General features: G+C 36.0%; 2 protein-coding genes across 3 annotated transcripts; one reads left to right on the top strand and one right to left on the bottom strand.

Moving 5' to 3' along the window:
* Positions 1-450: 450 nt before the first annotated feature.
* Positions 451-8232, top strand: Fpgs1 (Folylpolyglutamate synthase 1). The gene is made up of 8 exons (XM_089592738.1): positions 451-541; positions 755-795; positions 4137-4321; positions 5616-5731; positions 6065-6407; positions 6846-7131; positions 7207-7555; positions 7642-8232. Exons 2-8 carry the CDS (start codon positions 771-773, stop codon positions 8027-8029), a joined length of 1692 nt encoding a protein of 563 aa, XP_089448864.1. The 5' UTR covers positions 451-541; positions 755-770; the 3' UTR covers positions 8030-8232.
* Positions 8233-8543: 311 nt separating this feature from the next.
* Positions 8544-17268, bottom strand: sws (patatin like phospholipase domain containing sws). Of its 2 annotated transcripts, XM_089592790.1 has the most exons (14): positions 16958-17268; positions 14860-15681; positions 14466-14776; positions 14026-14383; positions 13606-13896; positions 13150-13529; positions 12873-13035; positions 12419-12799; positions 12057-12332; positions 11736-11922; positions 10279-10395; positions 9329-9649; positions 8854-9146; positions 8544-8733 (listed from the first exon to the last, which is right to left on the bottom strand). In XM_089592790.1, exons 1-14 carry the CDS (start codon positions 16964-16966, stop codon positions 8602-8604), a joined length of 4041 nt encoding a protein of 1346 aa, XP_089448916.1. In that variant the 5' UTR covers positions 16967-17268; the 3' UTR covers positions 8544-8601. The 2 variants fall into 2 exon arrangements, with proteins under 2 accessions (XP_089448916.1, XP_089448915.1); XM_089592789.1 differs by lacking the exons at positions 10279-10395; positions 16958-17268 and adding an exon at positions 10945-11061 and having other exon boundaries at positions 14860-15696.
* Between the last annotated feature and the right edge of the window lie 5222 nt (positions 17269-22490).

The following is a 22490-nucleotide window of genomic DNA, read 5'->3' as shown; positions in this document are numbered from 1 at the left end:
TATTTGCTACAATGACTGATTTTCCACTGTCCAAGTATCGGTCTGAATTTCAGTTTTGTCCAAGTATTGGGCGTTTTACCTTATGGTGTTGGTGTAATCGGTGCCTTTTATCTTTATGTTACGTGCAGAGAGAGATAAAGTGACTGAAAACTGAATATATGCAAAAATATAGTCACAGGACAGGAAATTGACTTTGACGCCGCGCACACTCACTTGGATCTGCAGTCTGCACTGTCTGCAGTTCGAACGAATGGCGTTCACCTCTTTTTTTATCTCTACATTTACTTACACGTGTATTTTTTTTTTTTTTTTTTTGTATTCGTTTTGCAAGGGGATACACGCACTGTCGCACAGAGACTGCAGTATACTGTACTAATTACAAATTAGTTTGTATACAATTATCACACATTATGCATTACACTACCGCACTACCACATCAACCACCACCGACTAGAGCCACGAGGGAATATATTTCTATACTTATGTATATAATATAAATCAGTACTTGAGTACTTGCTTATTAAATACCTTGATACTTCTCGTAAGTTCTGCAATACTTGTACACGTAAATAACGCGTAGTTATTAAACTATATATTAACAAACACATGTAAAAGTCGTAAAGTAGTGAGTACTGAGTGGTGTAGTGATATACGAGTACTTAATATACTATTTATGGCTGGATTGTCGTGTATTTTTTTTTGCGTGGGTTGTAAGTTATAAATAAGTCAGGCGCGACTTGTTTTTTGCTTGCAGGAAACAGTTGATAAAGATGCTGCTGCTCAATGCGATAATTGGTTTGTATATTGAAAAAAAGATATTTATATTAAAAGCTTTTATGTGTAACATAAAAAAATAGGTGGTAACATTCTACTTTCGGTGCGCTGAACTGAAAAATAATGCATTTTTAACCACATAACCCACAACCCGGTAACCACGGAAAATGCATCGTTTGACTGTCCATGACGTTAGAAACTAATATCCAATCCATATCCATAAATTAAAAGTAATGTAGTTATAAACCAGTTAACGAGGAAACAAATTTTCACAAGATTTCAAGAAATGGACATTATGTAGAAGTCTACGAGAAATCTTGAAAAAATTTTTTTGCTGCACGAAGCTGTAAGCTATGGAACGCATATTTTTTTAATGTTGGTGGCAGGAGTGGCAGGGGGCAGAGGTCCGGCGTGTAAAAAATTAAAAAGTTTCACAATTATCAAATTCTGATAAGAGCGCGGCTTTACTTATCGACTGCCAAGATACAATTTTAGAGCACGTCAACCCGCTCGTGATATTTAAAAACGTGATATATAAATTTATACGTTACAGATAGATTACCTAAGTATAATTGGGCACGAAATCATTGTTGTAATGTCTTTTATGCAAATAAAAGTTGTATTGTAGAAGAGAAATTTAATATACTAAAAAATGGTCTATTATTTTTTCATGAGTATTAGTATACCTATAGATAAAATTTACAAAAATACTGGTTGATAACGATATGAAATCGTCTGCCAACGCGTGTATCCATATATTATGTTGCTGTTTTTTTAGTTTTTTTTTTTTTAATAAGTCAACCGCTTCATAATCTAACCCAATAATATTAACATTAGTGCTCGTGAGTTTACCTCCTGCACTTTTAACTAATCATTGGTATTAATTAATATTAATTGAGTTCGATTCAATTGACTGGTAATACGAAGCACTATGCATATACAAACACCATAGAGTGGTGCAGTGAACTCTTTCAAAGCGTTGCTATGCTTTTAGCGCTTTTTCTTCTTTCATACCATTTCTATATAGTTCACCATTCACCATGTGTATTGGCCCGACCATTCGGTCGAATGCGCACGTGTGCGAGCTGCTCCGAAATCAAAGTGTCGAAAAAATATTCATCAGGCCACTTTGGGTACAGAATTTATAAATTTAACGACTCAAAATCGTATTGTCATTTTATTGTACTGGTTCAACAATAGTATTTGAATCTAGACGATGATGTGTCTTACATTACAATTCAAAATTCAACTGTGCATGTGACCACGTGGGTAATGATCCATATTTGTTTGAATGATATCCCAGCCAGCACAAGCTAACTTTTAGAAATCGTAGATTTGTCGTTCACAAGTTATCTTTACGATTATCAAAAAGGTAAATTGCAGAGAACTATAAGATAAGAAGAACAGTTAGCTTTGTAATGATAACATTAAGCTTTATATTTTAAGATAACTTACGTTATCTGACAAAAGGTAACTTAAAGAAAAAATTTTTAATATAACTTTACGGTAACTGGAAAACAACATCGTACAGTGGTCCTATTTGAAGTTAACTTTAGATATCTGAAAAATGTTAACGTTTAGTAGAATTAGTCAAGTAATTTTCCAGTAAACATGTAAAATTTACCGTAAAGTTATCATATTTCGAAGTCAAAGACGTTACGTTGGCTTTCTTAGTTAAATCATAACCTGCAATATTAGTCCGACCCGCGATAACGCCACGCGCACGTTTTTGTATGTAATTCATCCGTATATTGTTGATAAAAATCAGTTTTTGCCATGAACAATAAGTGCCCCAACAAATTGAGTGGAACGAATTTTGCGAAGTTGATTGTTCGTAAGTTCAATTTTTAATTTTTATTAGATTTTTATGATTTAAATATTAAAGCTTAATTATATACTTTTAGATGTGAGCATAAAACATAATAAATCATTTAGAATGGAAGATGTGAAAAGTATGGGTTATTGGCTGCAGAGATCAAGCTTATAAAAAATGCTCAAAAAGCTCTCGAAAAACGAATAGCTAATGCCAAAGAAGTTGTCAAAAGAGATGCAATCAATGGAGAGAATTCGGTGTAACCTAGATTTCACCAAATCTTATTTCTAGTATTTAAATACTTACTACTTGATCAGTATTTTTAAAGCTAGTATTCAAAAACGTGATATTACTATATGACATACAAAATAAAAATATTAAAAATATTTATACGAAAAAGATTGTATTAGAGATACGATAAAAAGACATATGTTCTTCGAAGTGATTACAAATATCAGATTGTGATTAACGCTGTATTAGTTGTAATAAATCTTGTAAAAATATTTTCAATTTTTTTAAGTTTATGATAATTATATCATAGAGCAGTGTAGCTTTAACCTAAATAGATTTAATTTTTGTAACTTATCAAGTGTAAGATAGTTATGAGCTGATGCTTATAATTATCTATCATTTTTATAAGTTACAAAAATTAAATCTACTTATATGTATATATAAGAACATTCCTCTAATCTTAAAGTTAGCTTAAAGATATCTAAAAAAGTTAGCTTCTAGCATTAGTTCCATTAACTTCCATTATAACTATAAGTTACAGTTCAGTTAACTTAAGTTAAAATTTTAACTTTGAAAGCTTAACTTGCAGTTAACTTTAGATGACGTGAAGTTATTCACTTCAGTTATCTCTACGCTGGTATTAAGAGAACCATGCGTTGTCTGTAAGTTTTAGCAAAGTAACTTCCAAGTTAACTGGATCTTGACCTTTATCTTACAGAAGTTATCTTCCAGAATTCCTTAGGGTAACTCGGTGCTGGCTGGGATACATATATAGGTACGTCTGCACTCATTTTTGTTGTATATATTCATTCTAGGGGTTTCGCGCGCCAACCCCTTCTCAGTTAATTACGAATATTAAATTTCCCGAATTGGTTAGAACAATTGAACAATTTGCTACTGTAAAACGTATAGTTTGGATTTTTACTCAATGCAAAAGCTTAAATTACTCATATTATTTAATCTCATTTTTAAATTTACGCGACCGAAACCCGTCTCGATCAGTCACAGAACGAATAAATCAGAATAAATATCAATGACAATTAGGATTTATAAGGAAAAAAAAGGATGAAAAAAAATAAAATCGCTTTAAGATATTCGCATCCGGTTGATTAATAGAATTTTTTTTTTTTTTTTAATTATTATTGAGACATTTCCAAAGGTATAATCGATATAACAATAGTTATAGCTAATTAGTCGTACGTGTATGTATGTACACACCCAAACGAAAAAAGTTGTAACGCGAGTAGGTAATGATAAGTACATCTAATCTGAACGTGCAACCTAAGTATGATATTTTTGCTCGTTGCACGCACTGAAGCGGCGAACCGGTTTCATCGACGATCGTCGCGGACCGATCGCATGCGGTCGCCAGTCACTACCTGTTGCCGATCTCAACGCACCATCGATGCTCTGTGCGCGCTAGGTCTTGGTGCTTGGAAAATGTACAGCCAACGAAGTCTGATGCCTACGACCAAACTACCTACTGTCAGTCCCGGGTACGAGGTGAGCGTTTATCATCATTTGTCATTTTTTTTTTTTTTTTTTTTTTCAGTACATGTATAGTTCTGTTTTAGTCGACTTGGCATGTGCGTTTTATATCAAATATTCGCTTACGTACACGCGCAATGACGCAATCGATCTCTATGTGTCGTGTCGATGGGAATTATCGGTCCCGGAAAAATCAAACATGTACATTCGCAACACTATATATACGCGCACGGATCATTTTACACAAAACGGAATTTTCCCTGTCCCAGAGTCTTGGTTTCAAAAACTTTCTTCAACAATACCGAGTAATGTTACTATGAACAATTATCTGCTGTAGTTACAACGAAAATTGAATCACGAAGAAAATGACTGCTTTTGTTTAAAATGGAAAATGGGCGTCACGTGTTCGACGCCTATGTAAGAAAAACGCGTATTTTTTATGTTTTTTGCGCCATTGTGTCTGAAAAGAATGGACCTAAATAATATTTTGAATTATTTTGAAATTTATATCACAGCGAAAATGACAACTTGTTTTGGTAACGAACAATACACAAAAAATAGAGAAACCTTTTTACCCTGTCCATGTCAACCCTCGTACCGATTTTCGTAAAATGGCCCATATTTCCTCATAGAGAAGGTGACTCGTGTGTGCACGCGTCACTTAATCACACTTTCGGAAGAAACAACGCATCATGTACACGTAATAAATGCACAAAACTCGGCGAGATAAGCAAGATATTAGCTCACGATCGTCTATCAAAAGAGTGCAATTTGCATCAGTCGATACGTTACATCCTCAAGTGACACTTAGTACTGCGCGATTCGAACGATTTAATTTTTGTATTTACGTTCGCCATACCGATTTTTTAACCACTTGCTTTCTGCCGCATGGTTATCATGGTAATGTACACACACCAGCTATACAAAGATACGTGTATGTATTTGCAAGTGTTTACAAGTCAGGAGTCGCGATTTATAGATAAAACGATACTTATCTGTCGCACAATACGTGCGTGTGTTCGAGTAGCGTCAGTTTTTTTGAATTCACTCGAAAGTATGGTATCGCTGCTTCATGGCTGCAGCTGTTGGATCGCGTAAAAATAAACATGTCGTGTAAAGTGATAAACAAATTAATGTCAAAGTTACCAACGGCAAGTCGTATACCTACGCAGTTGTAAAAATGCAACAAACAAAAAAAATTCTTTTTTTTTTTTTTTTTTTTTAAACTGAAGAGAAGGAAAACGAAAAAGCGGGGCATCGAGTTGTAAGTATGAAGTTCATTCAAGAACGTTGTGCTTTCAAATTGTAGGACACGGTGAAATCGCTGAACAGCTTGCAGAGTAACGCGGCTTACATAAACGCGAGGAAACGAAATGCAACGACGCCCAACACCACTTTGCAAGACACCGAGAAGTACTTGATCCGGTAAGTGTGTGGTAAACTGTACTGATCTATATTTTGTATACATATATGTCGATTGACATAACAAGTGTGTACGTTTGAACTGAACACGCGAAACAACATACGCATTTACAACGTTGCGTACGGTGTCCATTTATTTATTTTACTTGTTATCTATGGATAAACAATTTACCCGTTTATATCGTTATGTACATTTTATTATACTATAACATGACGTGTGCACGAGACGCGCAGCTAGTGATTATTTTCGCGCACGATAATGTGTCACTTTGAGCGTGTATATATGTACACAATATGTGTATATAACTGGAAAAAAAATGTATGTACAAACTGAAGGTCAGGTCTGAGCTTGGAACAGTTGGAGAGCCTGTCGGTGATCCACGTGGCCGGCACCAAGGGCAAGGGCTCGAGCTGCGCCTTCGTCGAGGCAATACTACGGGAGCACGGTTTTCGCACGGGTTTTTACAGCTCGCCCCATTTGGTATCGGTGCGCGAGCGCATTCGCATCAACGGCCAACCGATCGGCGAGCTCGAGTTCAGCCGGCACTTTTGGCACGTCTTCGGTACCCTAGATCGGCTCAAAGATGACGAACAGGACATGCCCCAGTACTTCAAGTTTCTCACCATTCTCATGTTCCACGTGTTCGTCAAGGCTAACGTTGATGTTGCCATTCTCGAGGTTGGTTCAATAAGTACGATTATTCTACGCAAACATTAAATATATACATCATCCGATCCGATCAGCTTGGATAATACTTGCTTTCGTACAAATTACCTGAAACTCAACAATCAGTGCATGTATATCTGCAGGAAGGAAAACAAAAAGTACACATCTCGAATCCCTTCTTCCTTTTAATTTTTTTTTTTTTTTTTTTTTTTTTTTTTTTTTTTTTTTCAACATCAGGTGTAAAATTCCTCCTTCGTGGAGCTACTGCATGATGTAAATCATCAAATACGAAAAGAATTTCCAAAGTCGATTTTCCGATCCTACTGGATGTTTATTTGGCTGTTAAAAGTCGGAATTATATAATAGTTGGCTTTTCACTTGCACATACTTGTGGATTTTAATTTATTGCAGTGGATGAAAAAATAATAATGATAATAATTTCTCCTCGAGGTCGGTATCGGCGGGGAACACGATTGCACGAACATCGTCACCAACACCGTGTGCGCGGGCGTAACGAGCCTCGCTTTGGATCACACCTCGCTTCTGGGTGACACGATCGAGGCAATAGCTTACCAAAAATCGGGCATCTTCAAACCCGGGGCTCTAGCATTCACAGTTATTCAGTCCAGGGAGGCAATGGATGTGCTGCTAAGTCGGGCACGGGAGAGAAATTGCACGCTCAGCCAAGTGCCCAGTCTTGACAGCTATCCTTGGCGAAAGTCTGTGCCGACATTAGGTACGCTTTTTAAATCTAATGAATCCCATTATTGGTGAAGAATTGTAGAAAATAACGTTTGTTCGAGGTAAGCAGGTATTCGGAGCGACGTGCAGAAGGAGAACGCCTCGTTGGCCATCCAGCTGGCTTCTACCTGGCTCGCGCGCCACGGACGCAACGGTAGACGCTTGAGTGTTCTTGGGAGCGCGGAAAACAAAATCGGCACACGGCTCAACGGCAAGTACGTTGCAACCGACGAGACACCTCAGAAAAAACCAAGCTTGTGCTTTGCGAAGGTTGCCACGGCACTCGAGTCGTGCAAGTGGCCTGGTCGTACGCAGTACTTGCCGGGAAGGACGATAGATTTTTACGTTGACGGGGCTCACACCGAAGAAAGCATTGAGTGTTGCATCACGTGGTTTCAAAGTATCGTCAAAGATTCTCGGTTTGTACAATCAATTTTGTTATAAATATTGTAATTCGATGTACGTTGGTATATAATAACTGTACGCGATAATTTGGATTTTGCAGGCGAAATAGAAGGTACCTCATGTTTAACAGTACGGGCGACAGAGACTCGGCTAAATTACTAGCGCCTCTGAAATGTTTGGGATTTAGAAAAGCCTTCTTCGTGCCAAATGTTGCTGGTCACCTTGCCTCGGTAGATCAAGAGAATTACAATATGCCTATCACCAAACAAATGGAAAAGTGCCGATTTCACGCTGAATTTTGGGGTGACGATTCAGTATTATCCAACAGTGTGTTCGACGCACTCATGCAGATCAGGAATGATGACCAAGTTCATAAAACAAGTGCGGAAAGTTATAAGCCACAGCTGCTGGTCACTGGATCTTTGCATCTGGTGGGCGCACTCTTGTCTATCGTCGATCCGGAACTAATCATGTCTACGGATTTTTGATTATGGCAGCTGTTCTCTTTTATATTTATGTAAATACTATAATTAACAACATGTTGCTTGATTGCACGTGTATTGCTGTAAATATCGGTTATTATTAGAAATAAAAATAAGCAACACTTTTGTATAGCTAAGAATTTGGAGAATAATGTTACTATTGATAAGATCTTCAACGTTACAGTGCTAAATAAATTTTTACATTTGTAGATAGTTTTATCCATTACCTACGGTTATTATTGATGTGTACTATAGTTTTACATGAAAATCATAATTTGCATAATCATTCAAGTAGAACATTAAATAGTTTAAATCATTATGTCAGATTATGAATTTCAAGAGTACTAAAATCACTACATATTTCAGTTCATTTTCACTAAATTTTTCATGTGTCTTATGTACTGTCATACAGGTATAAGTTTGTGACACTTGATTGGAAAATACTATTTTTCTTTTTCTGTTAACATGAAAAAGTGGAGGAGAATAAGTGTGTAAAAAAAACTTTTTTAAATAATAAATATAACTTCTTTTGTTATTTTATTCTTATAATTATAAAATTCTAAAATTTTATTTAACATTTACATCTTGGAATTTCCGTAGGTGAAAAACTGTTTTGGATCACTCCTGTGATACTCTATTTGGGTTTCTGCTTCGGTATCGGAGAGACTCAGCAGTCCAGCTCTTCTCCTCAAATGATTCTCGTCCGGGCTCTAAAGTGGAAAAAAATTAAAATAATCAATTACTTGAAGAAAAAAAAAAAAAAAAAAAAAAAAAAAAAAAAAAAAAAAAAAAATACAAATTTCACGTAGAGAAATAAAATTAAATAATACTTGATCCGAAACGCCAACAGTAGGTTCGGAAGCGTATCCAACTTCCTGTGCGTCTTCTTCCAGATCAGCCTCGTACTCTTCCATTCCGTCAGAGTCGGAGTCCAAGTCCGGATAGCGGTTACAAAGTGATACTTTGCAAACCATTTGTGCCAGATCAGTGAAGGTGTACGACGAAGGGGCCTGCTGCTGACTTGCAGCCAGTGATTTGGCTCTCAACAGTTTTGCTTTTTCTCGGTCCGCATGGAATCGTGGTAAAATTCCTACCTTCGTTTGCCCTTCAAAGTAAGTTTTGCCTGAAAACATTACATTTGATCAAGTTGACTGTTTTTGTTCGTCGCATATTTTTTATTTACAGTAAAAAAAAAAAAAAAAAAAAAAAAAAAAAAAAAAAAAAAAAAGATTTATAAATACATGAATGCGAAATAGACACGTGCAAAATCTTACTTTTTATTACAAGTGAACGGGCTAAACTTACCGTGATTGTAGCCAACATCCTTGATCTCGTCGAAATTGGCAAATTGCAGGGTCTTATACCTGTCGATGGGTGGCCTGATGTATTCACAGTAATCTGAGTTTTTGACCTCCTCGAGCTGCCGTACACAGCTGACGTAAGCCAGTCGGGACTGTATGTCAGGTAGATTTGGCACCTTGACCGGCTCAGCGAACGGATTCCAGCGCTTCCATAGTAGCCACCAGCCCGACAGCGAATCCCCGTAGTTCGTGAGGTCGGTGTCGTCTTGCGACCCAACATCGATGGCTAGGATGTGTTGTGCACCTTGTCTCAGCATCTCGTCAGCTTTGAAGATCGATTATGGGGACAAGCCAATGAAATACAGTGTACGGTTACTGGGGGCTAGTTATGTTTTTTTTTTTTTTTTTTTTTTTTTTTTTAAGCTAACTAGCTTGATTCAAAGCTTGGGAAAACTGCAAAAAAAATTCTAGCACTTTGATCGAGAAAAAAGATTTCTGAAAATTTAATCGTCTAGCAGTTTACAATTTTGGCGTGTTGACATGACAATGCGTGCGCTTGGAAATTCTTTGCGGATAAATTTTTTCGGTTTTCAAAAGCAGTGATTTTGAAATATTTTGTATTCATAACTTTCCGAAATTTTCCGGTTCAAATGGCATGCAAATTTTAACTCGATTTCATTTTATGTTGAATAAATGTTGGCCTTTGTCGATCTTTTGTTCCCTTTTTTACTTTCATTAAACACACCACCATCAACAATAATAGCTGGATGTAGTAAAACTGTAAATTTATTTCATTTTAAAGAAGGAATAGAATCACTAAGATAAGAAAAACAACGCGTTTGAAAATTTGTTTCTTAATAATACAGTTTAAAAAAAAAAGTTAAGTAGACGTTAAGAAGTTTAGTGTATCTTAATTTCGGATAAATAGAAAATGTAACCGCGTAAAACGCATACCTGGAACGTTATTAACGTAACACCCGTCGACCAAAAGATGCCCATCAATAGGATCGCACATCGGTGGGTAAACACCGGCGAAGGTCATGCTGGCTCGAGTGTACTTCCAAAGTAAGCCTAATTTTTATAGGCAAACTAATATTGTTTACATTACGTTTACAATGAATTTTTCTATCAACGGGAGCGAGCATGGCGTTTTCATTTTTTTAAATTTTACTATACACTACAAGGAAGCAGGAAGTATTTCGATCTAGTGTTTAAACTTTACTCTACGTTTAATTGATGTGATAGCAAACAAATAAAATTTTATGATACTTCTAGCTATTTATAGTGTCATCAAGACTGTTAAATTTATCTTGGAAAACACATGAAGTTTTGAAATAAAAAAAAACAAATACTCAATAAATATAACATTTAACAGTCTTTCAAACGAAGCTGGTAATGTGTTTTGTACAATTTTTAATTACTTCCTTTACCATAGAGAAAAAGAGTAAAATCATTGCAGAAATGAAAAAAATTTTCAATGCAGGATAAAACAAGATAAAAAATAGAAAAATTAAGTGTAACAATCAACAATAAAAGCAAAAAAGGATTTAAAAAAAGCGTTGTAATCAAGCTATCAGTATGTAATTATGTAATTAATTTTTGTTGCACAATTCAAATTACCTGGGAGGTTATTGACGTACCCGCCATCGAGGAGAAGGTGGCCATCGGTTGGGTCGCACATTGGCGGCATATAACCGGACAAAGACATCGAACCACGTATGTAACGCCAAAGCGATCCTAAACACGTCGACACTTCATTATTTGACTATTTCTGTTTGCTTCCCTCTTATTATGCAGCTATACACAGATTGTCATCGTTTTCCTATTTGTGCACTTTTTTTTTCTACATAATTATTTGTTACGTTTCGATCCACGATGGCCTTCCTGCAGTCTTAATCATATAGCTATAACAGCGCTTCGAGGCTGATACATGATACACGTGCTTGGCAAGTATCAAATTCTAAGATTGTTTTGTTCAAAAAATTAAATTTTTTAATAGAGAGCAGGAAGGATAAACTTTTTAAAAATCAAGTAAAGTAAGTGTAACATGAAATTCGTGTGAATTCCAACAAAATTTGTTTTTTCGCTTTGAAAGACTGAATCACGAAACGGAGAGTACGTCAATAACATCTATATGTATTTTTTTTGTTCACACAGCTCACTCCCGCTCTTATAAAAGCAATCTATTAAAAAAAAAAAAAGCAACTACGTATTAGTGCAAAAACGAGGAATAACGGCTTAAGTTACAACGTTGGTATTGAATTTCTCAACGTCAGAGAGTCGGTAAATCAACGTTTGCCGAGTCTTTGGATTTTGCTTTTTTATAAAAAAAAATTAAAAAAAAAAAAATTTTGTTATATCTTTAGAATTTTCACGAAAATCAAAGCAATGGTTATATCAACTTTACAGACCGTGTGTGTGCGTACGCATACAAGAAGCAGTTATGTCAGTGGTTATCGTAAAATAAGGAAGCCACAAGTCTTCGATGTACACGTCCCCAAATGTGCTGTGGATCGTATTATTGAAATCTTTGCCAGAAAACATCGATGTCATGGGATACGTGAGATCCAAAATTTGCCTCCACCATTGAGTCATTTTCTACGATCGACATTGTCGCATTAATTAATAATATATAAGATTTACGACGGAGGTCAACTACTTTCAAGTCATAGGATTTTTTAAGCAAAGAATATAGATAAAATTTTTTCCAATTTATCCAATTAAAATTATACCTGTGACCATTCGCGAGCTTTCTGCGTGACTGTCGTGATATTTTTTTCCATACACCAAAGTGCACCCATGAAGGCTCCTATGCTCACGCCCCCAACCATATCAATAGGAATGCCAGCCTCGATGATGGCTTTAAGCATTCCCACATGAGCTGCACCTCGAGCTCCACCACCACCCAATACGAGACCTACCGACGTGCCGGTAAGCCAGCGCGCCAGTCTACTAAAGTCACTGTGTACGTTCGGCTCTGACATGAGGACCTTTGAGTACAGCTCGTTCTGGAATAAAACAATTTGAAACGAATAATAATGATCCAAATGGATCTCTTGTGTCCCGAAATAGGTACTACAAGTCCATTACTCACAATTCGATACTGCGATTTTCTCGTAAACATGCGTTTAGGGCACTGGATGTGATGATGACTCGAAACCCAGGACCTCATGTTGAGCCATTGAACGGTATTGGTAGGTTTTCGTCCACCTTGTTCTTTGTGCAGCAGCACCAACTCCTTCTGCGTTCGCATGGCCAGACGTTCGAACTCGCGTTCCGTGCGACCAAGCGAAGGCGGTCTGTCACCTAGACCAACGATGAGAATACAATCGGCTTGGCGAATGCAACGTTGCGTCCACATGGTGTAACTCGAGTCGCACTGATAGAGCGTTATGCGATGCTGGTCTTCTTGCTGCGCCAGCCATGACGTTAGTCGATATTCGTTCATTGGTTCCATTATGGTTGCCCCTAATGTCTAAAGAATTAAGATACTTCGGTTAGATACGTTAAATATTAGATTTTCAAAGACCTTTAAACGGTACACTTACTTTTCGTACAACGTCGGAAGTTAGTCGGGCGGTAGAACCAATGGCACACAAAGAGTGGTACAGCTCGTAAGTAAATGCCGTCAGTGGAACGTCATCCGAGATGGGAACAATGGCAACTGTTGAAAAATTAACTTGTGCTGGTCGAGCATCTAGGGCTGTTTGCCTGAAATGTTTGAAATTAAAACTGGAGCCTTTAACTTCACTGAGATAAAAAAAAAAAAAAAAAAAAAAAAAAAAAAAAAAAAAAACAGTTTGCGTGGTAAGTATTTGTACGTACCTTCCGTCACAAGACCCATTTTGCGGTCGCGATTGCTTCCATGTGCCTAACAAACGGTGACCAAGTAAATTAATCAGCCTTGTCACAACAATGGGATACCGGAGCTTGATGACATTAAAAAGACCCTCGGGTAGCTTTGCCAGCTCAGAGTCACGGACTGCCATGACAGTGGTAGATCGCTGAGTCTGCGTTACCATCTCGACGATGCCAACCAGGTCACCTTTACCGTATTCGGCGACCACCTCTTTTTTTCCGTTTTCGTACGTAATTACCGATCTCAAGCGACCACTTAAAACTATGAACGTTGAGTCAGACTCATCACCTTGGCGATAAACTGCTCTTCCGCTTTCCAAAAACAGCCAGTCGAGGGCAAAATCGACCTGAAAAATTGAATGATTTTATCTCAATGAAAAGGAAATTAAGCGTTATCGCGAAAAAAGACTGTTATTTGGTTACCTGTCTAACAAACGGGCTCAACCGTCGTACGACGGTCTTGGCAATGTGTAATACAACGGTGGGCCTCTCGCGCATGATCGAAAAAAACGTGGATTTGCTAAGCAGTGCTATGCGACTCGAGTGTTTTGCTCTGATTGTATAAAACGATGGCTCGCCCGTCAGTACGGCTAGTCCGCCTACGATTTCACCTTGATGAGCACTGAACATGTGTACATCTTCGCCGTCGCGGCCCTCGGAAGAGCGTTGACTGATTATCAAGGATCCCGACACAACGTAAACCAGTGCTACATCCTGAAAATCACATCGTTAATTATTTACTATTATAGACTCAAGCTTTGTGAAACACTCGGTTTGCAGTTGTATTTTTTACAAATATCACTGTGATATCTGTCAATCATTTTTGAATGGAAGAAAAATTACTTTGTGAGATTCCTCCTTCATCAGATAAGTACCACCAAGAACTTCGCGTATCTGAACCTTGCCACCTTTAAGAAGTGTATCGTCTTCTAGTCCTAGCTCTTTTACGAAAGCTTCGGTGGCAATTTGAACAACTTGAGCCTCATCCAGGTGCTGCTGAGGGCCCTCGATTTTCGAGTGTTTACGACTGGCACTACCAGAGTATGTTCCAGGACCACCGCTGTCCGATGGCTCCACACCGTGCTGTGAGGGAGGCTGATTAGAACCCGGCCAGACAGATTCGCTTTCGGGATTCTCGGGAGTGTACTGGGTAGCATGCGAACCTGGGGTTGAACTCTTCATTTCTAAATTTGTTTTCGATCTGACAAAAGTACAAGATAGCATTATGACATATTATAGTTTAAAAAAGTCTCAAGCTCCTGTAAGACAAAATATATATTAACCTTCGAGATGACATTATTGGGACAGGTTGAGACATGCCAACGTTGTACTCACGCAGAGTAATGTCTGGTTGTTGGTCGGTAGTTGCTGAATACGAACTAGTAAGATTATCAGACGCGTTAAAATTTTCGCGGGTTCTTGATCTAACTGGAGAACCCATGACCGAACTGTGCTTCTTTTTGTATGAACCTTGGTTAACTAATTCCGCCGAGAGACCCAAGTATTGATGCAGTGCTGTAAATGTGACACGTTGTAATCTGACCATGATGACCTGAATGACTCGAACAAATGCATCTGGATGATCTTGGAATACCTAAAAATTAAAGAAAATATTACAATAATTATGATTTTAAGCAATGCACGCATTAAAGCATATTTTTGGCTATTCCTACTGACTTCTTGAAAGGCGTTCATCGGCAATTTTACAACAATAGAATTTTCTACGGCTCGTGCGGCTACTGTTTTATACGTGCTCACGTGACCAGTTAATACATCGGTAAAACTTAAAAGACTAGTAACAGATTCCCCAGTTTTTACGAGCTTCAGTGAGATCTGAGATCCATCTGGACCTGTTATGTAAACATTAACTAAACCCTGTTGAACAATAAACACATTCTCATCTGGATCTCCGATTTTGAATAACTGATTTCCTGCTAGCAAATTTATAATTTCAGTGTGCTTGCACAGCTTCAGAAATACTGGCTTTTCAAAATGACCAAACACTCGTATGCTCTGCAGTATGTAGAGCGCATCCGGTGGCACTCTGTTTCCAGTGCCTATTTCTTCTTCTAAATACTCTGCAGGTGGCTCCAGTACTTTCAACTGCTGAGGAGTGTTTTCTTTTTTTAACTGCAAAAGCCGTCTGGCAAATCTCATGACAGCTCTTCTCTTTTTTCCTTGTCCCGCACTGTGCACTTGGCCACTTATGGATTTCACCTTTCTGAGCATTTTTCTGCCGTAATACAGCATTTTGTCTCGCTTTCTGAACCTTGGCCTTCCCGTGCCTACACCCACAAATTCTCTGACCTGTGGCAAAAGTTCTTTGGTCTTCCATTTTCGAAGAATATAGATTGACACAGCCAAGATTGTCAACAGAATACCGATAGACACTGCTAGCAGTGTCTTTGAAGTTTGATACTCTATAATTAAGTGTTCTATCCATCTTGAAAACGCATAGGAGCCAAAGCTGTAGTCAAAGTTGTTGATCAGCTCCACAACCTGCACAAAAAACATTTCAATTTATTTTTAAACGACCTTGTTTACATTTTTCAAGTTATTTGCGCAATTGTAAAATTAAATTTTTTCATAATTTTCATAATTGTACCAACATTAAAATCTCCTATTATGTAATATTTTTTTTGAAACGAAATGTGAAAAAGAAGAGTACTACATAACAAATTTATCTTAACGAAGGGTATTGATTAATAGAAACTGGTTTTGAGTTGGTAACTTTAGATAGAAGCAAATTACATGAGCAAGTATTGTTTTCCAATAAATACACTTCAATCAGAGTAACTTAATTTGTGCAAGATAATATAACGAAATTCATTGTAATTTAGTATCTATTACATTTGAGAGATGGGTACCAAATCATTTTCATCCAATTAAAGTAACAGTGAATGAGAGGAATTGCTTTTTTTATCGAGCAAACAACATTTTTATCAGTTACAACTCACAAACGATGCTTGATTATGCATGAAGTCCATTGCATGCTGCAGTTACACTGTTTGGTTACTTGATAAAAAAAATTACTGCATGACATCATACATAGATACTAATACTTGTAGGTATGCTAGCACGATTTTTCAAACAATTGCATTGAACCTTGATTGCATTGACAACGGACTAAATGAGATAAAAATCGACCAAAACTTATGTAAAACGTTTAATCGACGTTTAAATTAACGAGACAGAACTCGAAGCAAGCAGAGTACTTGTTTTGATGAACTGATCAAGGCTCGATCAAGAGCCAAGGCCAAAACGCGAATTTGCTCCTCCACACATAATAAGTATTTTAGATTAGATATGTACAGAAACAGAGAAAGAGAAGTAGAAACCTCTTATCAAAGATAAGACTGTCATGTGTATGTATTATAGTGTGTGTTGGTCAAGGATGTATCCAATTTCCAATATCCATCATTAGCAAACATACAGACAAGAAATTATATATCTTTGTGTTTGTAAGAGTAAAAAAAAATTATGGTTTCGATACAGTGATAGGAGTCTATCATATGACTGAAAAAAAAGTGAAAAGTAGCCGTGCATGAAAATATGCTTAAGACAAGGAGTGTGCAAAAAGTTATGAAAGTAAACAAGGAGAGAAAATATATAGATACAACGTAAACGTTGTCTTTGCATTTGAAATGTGCATTGATGCATTTTACGCGATTTGTGTATGAGTATACAGCCCAATGTTGGTGAGTATAAATAAAACTTTTTAACAATCAAGACGTGCGAATAATAGTCGTATCGTTGTATGTATGCACATACATACCTCCATCATGGGCGTTCATGTCTTTTCCGAGTAATCCGAGTGCAGAGCAAACTTCGACGAGATCGCTGAGTCTGGCCTGACAACTCAGCCAGGAACAAAAACAATAACAACGGCAGTTATATATACATATACTTAACAACAATGACAGTGACTATTTACGGGAAGCAGACTGAAGATGTTGAGGATGAGAGATAAAATATGCTTATCGTCCATCGGATTTACATTTGACGTTCTTTTGCAATGAAAAACAAGACCTGATGTATGAATAATTGTGAGTATATGAGGTAAGACGAGATGCAAGTGTGCATGCATCAATGTCGATTTGTAAATGCAGGTTCATGTTTTGCTTGTATTGGAGTATTGGTCACGCGATCGATAAAATAATAACAGCTGTTGGTAAGGTAGTGTGAAGTAGGGCTGGTTCAACTGGTTCAAGTTTATAGAAGCTAGTTTTTTTAAAACGAGACTAATATATACGCTATATACTAACAACTTACAAACGACTCTTTTAACATTTCAGGGAAGCAAGATAATTTTAAGTTGAAAAAAAAATCAGCTCTATTGGTAAAAATAACAGCGACAAAAATGGGGGTGTTTCAGTTTTCAGTACCTATCGCTCTGGACAACTTACCGCACGTATATTGTATACGTATGTAACATACAAAATATAACATCTATATATCAAACAAATCTGTCTCTACGGTTCCGATGACTGTTCTGAGTAATCTGAGTTCTGACGCGTTTTTTATCCATTAAAAGATGATCACGGATAAATTAAAGTATTTGCTTACGTAAACCGCAAATATGACATCAAAGTCAAACGTAAGCACATAGGCGAAAAGTATATTATCTATCATACGAGACACGGTATAGTGATTAATCGATTTTTCTCAAAACTCTATTTTCTTCTCTGCTGCTGTAACATTTTTTTTTTCTTCCTTTATATGATTCATACGAGAAAATTTAATCAATGTTGTTTGTCTAGGAGATTTTTTTTCCATTTTTTTATTGCTAGTCTGTTTTTGTTTTTATCCTTATTGCATCCATCTCTTTTCGGCCAGATGTTTTTACAGATAAAAAAAAACAGCTTTATTGGATATGGACACCGCGAGGAAAAAAATGCGAGAAGCATGTAAGTATCAAGCTTTTGTCTCCATTTTTTTTTCTTCGGGTTATTATACGCAAAACAAGCTGTTATTGTGTGTTGCAAAAAGCTTATGTATATATACTTGATTATCATTTATGTAAGTTACAATTGATTATTCGTTTCTTAGGTAGATACGAGCTGTTGTTGCGTTATGTGTGCATGATTAAAAAATCATTCATCAGTACTCGAAACGATTTTCCGATAGACATTTCTGAGATTTGGACTTTCCGTTTAAAAGTGCTATTATTAGTATATAAATTAGATAACAATGCACGACTATAGCAATAGCAATTATAATATTATTATCTAATACAAATTTCTGTTTTTGTATTTAATAATTACTCAGGAAGAGTAGGAGCCTAGCCGAGAGAGAATTCAGAGAATCCGAGAGAACTCTGAGAAGCACGAGTTTGAATAAATAGTTGCGCAACTTGACCACTTGACGTCGTTGCAATCGAAGCGCCAAATTCAAAAACAAAAGCTCAATAATTTTCTTGATGATTGATATCTTCTTTCTTGTTATTTTTACTGTGATTTTGTAATATATTTGAAAGTTGTTATTTTCGTGACATAATAAATTCCTTACTCAATTTTATTTCAAATGAAGCATGAAAATTGAACTTTAAAGTTTATTGGTGATGAATATAAGTATATACATTTTTATCACGTGTATTTAATCTGGTTATACGCTCAGTTAGCACTTAAACATTACAGTTGAGAAGAAGACTTAGTATGTATGTGCATATAAAATCTGGAATCTACAGCGCGTGAAGATACGTTATTTCAGTTCCTTATGTTATCAGTAGAATCTTAGAATAACAGATGATTTCGGCTTCTGCTCTGTTTTTTTTTTTTTTTTTTTTTACTTCGATGGAAAAGTATTGTTTTATAGGTTGACACGTTTGGTAATTGTTCAGGAAAATAGTGGATTCCAGTAAAAAAAGCACTTTTTTTTAAGGATGTTGATTGAAAAATAAAAAACACCATTTTTCAGATGAAAAAAGAGTTGTTGGATTTTCAAAGTAGAAAAAGAAGAATACAATAAATATCCGTAACGTGTGTAAAAAGAGATTTAAAAAAAGTGCGATAAATAAAAAAAAAAATCAATAAAGCAACAACAAAAATACGTATTTGAAAGTATCATAATAATAAGTTCTACAACGTGGTTCCTATTAATCGTGCAAAAGTCGATCATATACAATAAATAAAAAAAAGCAAACAATCAAATCAATCATTCGCTCGAGGCATAATGGATCTATCAGTACCTATTGTCATAAATATGAAAATTAAAAGAATATGTATGTACATGCGCATATAACTCGGTTTGTCTATCATCTATCTGCAGCTCTGGATTTGAAGCTGTGAATTCGGGCCAAGTGTACCCACTCGATAGACAAAAGCCTTCCTATATACATACGTAGGTACTTACTCTCTCCTTAGCGCTCTGAATTTCTCTTCTCTGCTTGAAAAATATTATTTACTCATTCTCCACGTAAATGTACTGCGTGCAATAGTAAAAACAACCTGTTTTTGTGGCTACTTTTACTTACTCTCGTCAACAAAAAAGACTGGGTGAGGGATAATTTTAATTTCACCAGCATAGCTGGCTAAATTATTAAAAAAAAAAATAAAATAAAATAATTTTTTTGCGGTAAAAAAAAACAATACTAAATGTTGCGAAAATTTTTTGTTTATTTCAATCTATGAAGTTTAAAAGCTTCCTCGTGCGTGTTGTAATAAAACTCCACTTCGCGCTCTACATATTTTCTAAGCACAGCAATATTACATGGAGCCCAATTAAGCGTTTGGGTCTTGCTCTCTCGCTCATCTCGTATAAATAAGTACAACGTCTTGTTTTCTTTTACATCCATGCAAGTAAGTAAGTATACTGCAGTGTAATCCGCAACCGGATGCGTCATTTCGTCAAATACGTCTGTATTAGACGGGTGTACAAAATATGTACACGTACGACTGGTACCTACGTACGTATGTGTATACATATAAAAAGCTATTTTATTACTTTGCTGCTCTCCAAAACATACAGGATGGATGGGCTTTCGACCGCTGCGCTGAGTCACAAGTATATTGTACATGTATATGTATATTATGTATGTACTTGCAGCTTGCAGCCCCAACTGTCATATCCGTTTTGTTCTTTATGAGTGACTGCTGCACCTTTTCTTTCACCCCAAGCACTTTACCCATAATATGATTATACTCACTTCCGATAATTTGAATGCTTCTGCTACGTCCGAGAATATTAACGGCTGATGGGATAGTGAAGAATTCGGGGCTAAAATAATATTCGTTAAATCTATCAGCCAGCAGTCAAAAAATTTTATTTTTATCATGTGCAAATAAATTATCAAAATATTGTTGATATGGCAATTGAGAAAAAAAAAAAAAAAAAATTCGAGTGTCAACAATTTTTTTTTCATTCAAAACGACGATATCGTAAGACGCGGCTGGTACAATGTTCATTAGAGAAACAGTATGATTATAACGTACAATGAAATCTTTACAATTATTTAGCATTTGGATTTTCTACGAAATTTTCGCATGGTTAAATTAATTTTCCAAGTCTTTGTACTAATTGGAAAAAGAAAAAGAAAAAAGCTTTTAAGGAATTTAAATTTGCATCTTTTATTTTCATTGAAAAACTCTTTGATCCGATTACCATTGTTTGAGATGAAATATAAATAAATTTGCGTGTTTTCAAGCGCTAAGCAGCTTACTTCTGCCTTTGTGCCTTCGATTATTTTTCTTCATCAAATCATGATTACTTAGACATGAAAAATTCACTGAATAGTATTAATATATGGTCTACTTAAAATTTCATCAAGATTAAAAAAATTTTTTTCTTCTTTTTTTTTTTTTTTTTTTGTATAGAATTCTGTTAAAATAAATTAATTTTTTAACCAACTCATAAGTGATAACTTACAAGTAAAAAAAAAATCTTCTTAGGACCTTTAAAGAATATTATCCAATCATAAAAAAAAAGGTCTTAAATAAAATTATGACTGGTAATATTAATTTAAAAAATAACAACAAAGAAGAGTTCAAGGGGCCTTTGTGCCAAACAAACATTTTTTTATTTTGCTCCGAAAAACTTTAAGGTATGTTCAGTACTGGTGTTTATAGTTTTCAAGATTAAGTAAATTTTTTTATTAATTGCGAAACAATTGTACAATCAAAATTTTTGAATTTCAGAATCCGTAAAGTACAAATTTTTGTTTTAGGCAACAAAGAAAGTTCGTTAATGGTTTGGGGGGAACGAGAGCTGAAACAAAATATATAATACATAATACACACTCGTACTGCACACGTGCGTACGTTAATGATATACGTCAGTCAGCACTGCATCTGTTGAGCTTCTGTTTGGATGACGAGTCGTAAAAGTATTTTCTTTCTCCAGATTTTTTTCTTCTCCATACTTAAGTACATTCATATGTGACTCATGGAGAAAAGTATACCGTATTCCCAGTAAGTATATATTTATTACGTAGATATGTAGGTATACAAGGGCGAAGAAAACAGATTGAGTAAAATCCGGATATTAGTAAAGCAGCATCGCTGCGGCATTCGAGAAAAAATACAAAAAGCCATGATGTATACAAAATAAAATGTGTTGTACAGTTATTTAGTGGCAAAAAATTACAAGAAGAAATAATAATAATTGTAATAAAATCATAATCAAATTATTCGAGCAATTTATTGTACTAATAGTGAGTCTGGACATATAGGTTTTCACCCACTATTACTTAATATATAAGTATATAAATATATATTAATAAGTTGTAGTATGTACATTTAAATTCTGAAATTCAAATAATTTGTAAAAAAAGCTCTCGTTAAACAGCCGCGACGACGATTTCATTGCAGCAGCGCTTAGAAAAAATATCTTTAAAATAAATCAGAACCACGTCTTGTTGATTTTACTAATCAACTTACAAAAGTATTTTAGTCTTTTCTAATTAACGACCATAAACATTATAAATAACATGTAAGTAAGTACACTTTTTTTTACGGAATACTTAAGTATGCGAACTGCGACTGTTGATGCAAGGACGAAATTAAGCGCTCATTCATGCGTGTGCATTTGCATTTTACATGCACAATGTACTTAATGGATAAAACAACATGCAACTGGTACAAGTATAAGTATATATAGCTGCCGCTGATGTGTGATATCCAGAGCTATAAATAAACAAGTAAGTAAGTAGGTATAGTTGTGAAGATGAGATTTAGATCCTTCAATCTCAAACGGCTAGCAGATGCTGGCTGGAGTGGAGAGAGAGAGAGCTGCTCCGGAAGCAACGAGCATCAGCAGCGCTCCAGGCGGCAGCGGCACGCGGCGGTGCGTGTGTGTGCGCGAGGCCCCGCAAG

This window comes from Copidosoma floridanum, unplaced genomic scaffold, assembly GCF_036245765.1.
Source record: "Copidosoma floridanum isolate Cflo_tuat_1 unplaced genomic scaffold, Cflo_Japanese_pri ptg000019l, whole genome shotgun sequence".
Taxonomy (NCBI): domain Eukaryota; kingdom Metazoa; phylum Arthropoda; class Insecta; order Hymenoptera; family Encyrtidae; genus Copidosoma; species Copidosoma floridanum.
Note: the sequence above shows the minus strand (reverse complement) of the source record. Positions and strands in the feature narration are given on the sequence as shown.

What these genes read in the sequence shown, in the direction of transcription:
- Fpgs1 (XM_089592738.1), top strand. Translation starts at nt 771, where the DNA reads ATGCTGCTGCTCAATGCGATAATTG. An exon ending in CTGTCAGTCCCGGGTACGAG is followed by an intron (nt 4,322 to 5,615) that starts GTGAGCGTTTAT and finishes TTCAAATTGTAG; the next exon opens with GACACGGTGAAATCGCTGAA. An exon ending in AGTATCGTCAAAGATTCTCG is followed by an intron (nt 7,556 to 7,641) that starts GTTTGTACAATC and finishes TGGATTTTGCAG; the next exon opens with GCGAAATAGAAGGTACCTCA.
- sws (XM_089592789.1), bottom strand. Translation starts at nt 15,696, where the DNA reads ATGTTTTTTGTGCAGGTTGTGGAGCTGATCAACAACTTTGACTACAGC. An exon ending in TGAGCCCGTTTGTTAGACAG is followed by an intron (nt 13,530 to 13,605) that starts GTAACCAAATAA and finishes TCAATTTTTCAG; the next exon opens with GTCGATTTTGCCCTCGACTG. An exon ending in CTGTTGGCGTTTCGGATCAA is followed by an intron (nt 8,734 to 8,853) that starts GTATTATTTAAT and finishes TTTCCACTTTAG; the next exon opens with AGCCCGGACGAGAATCATTT.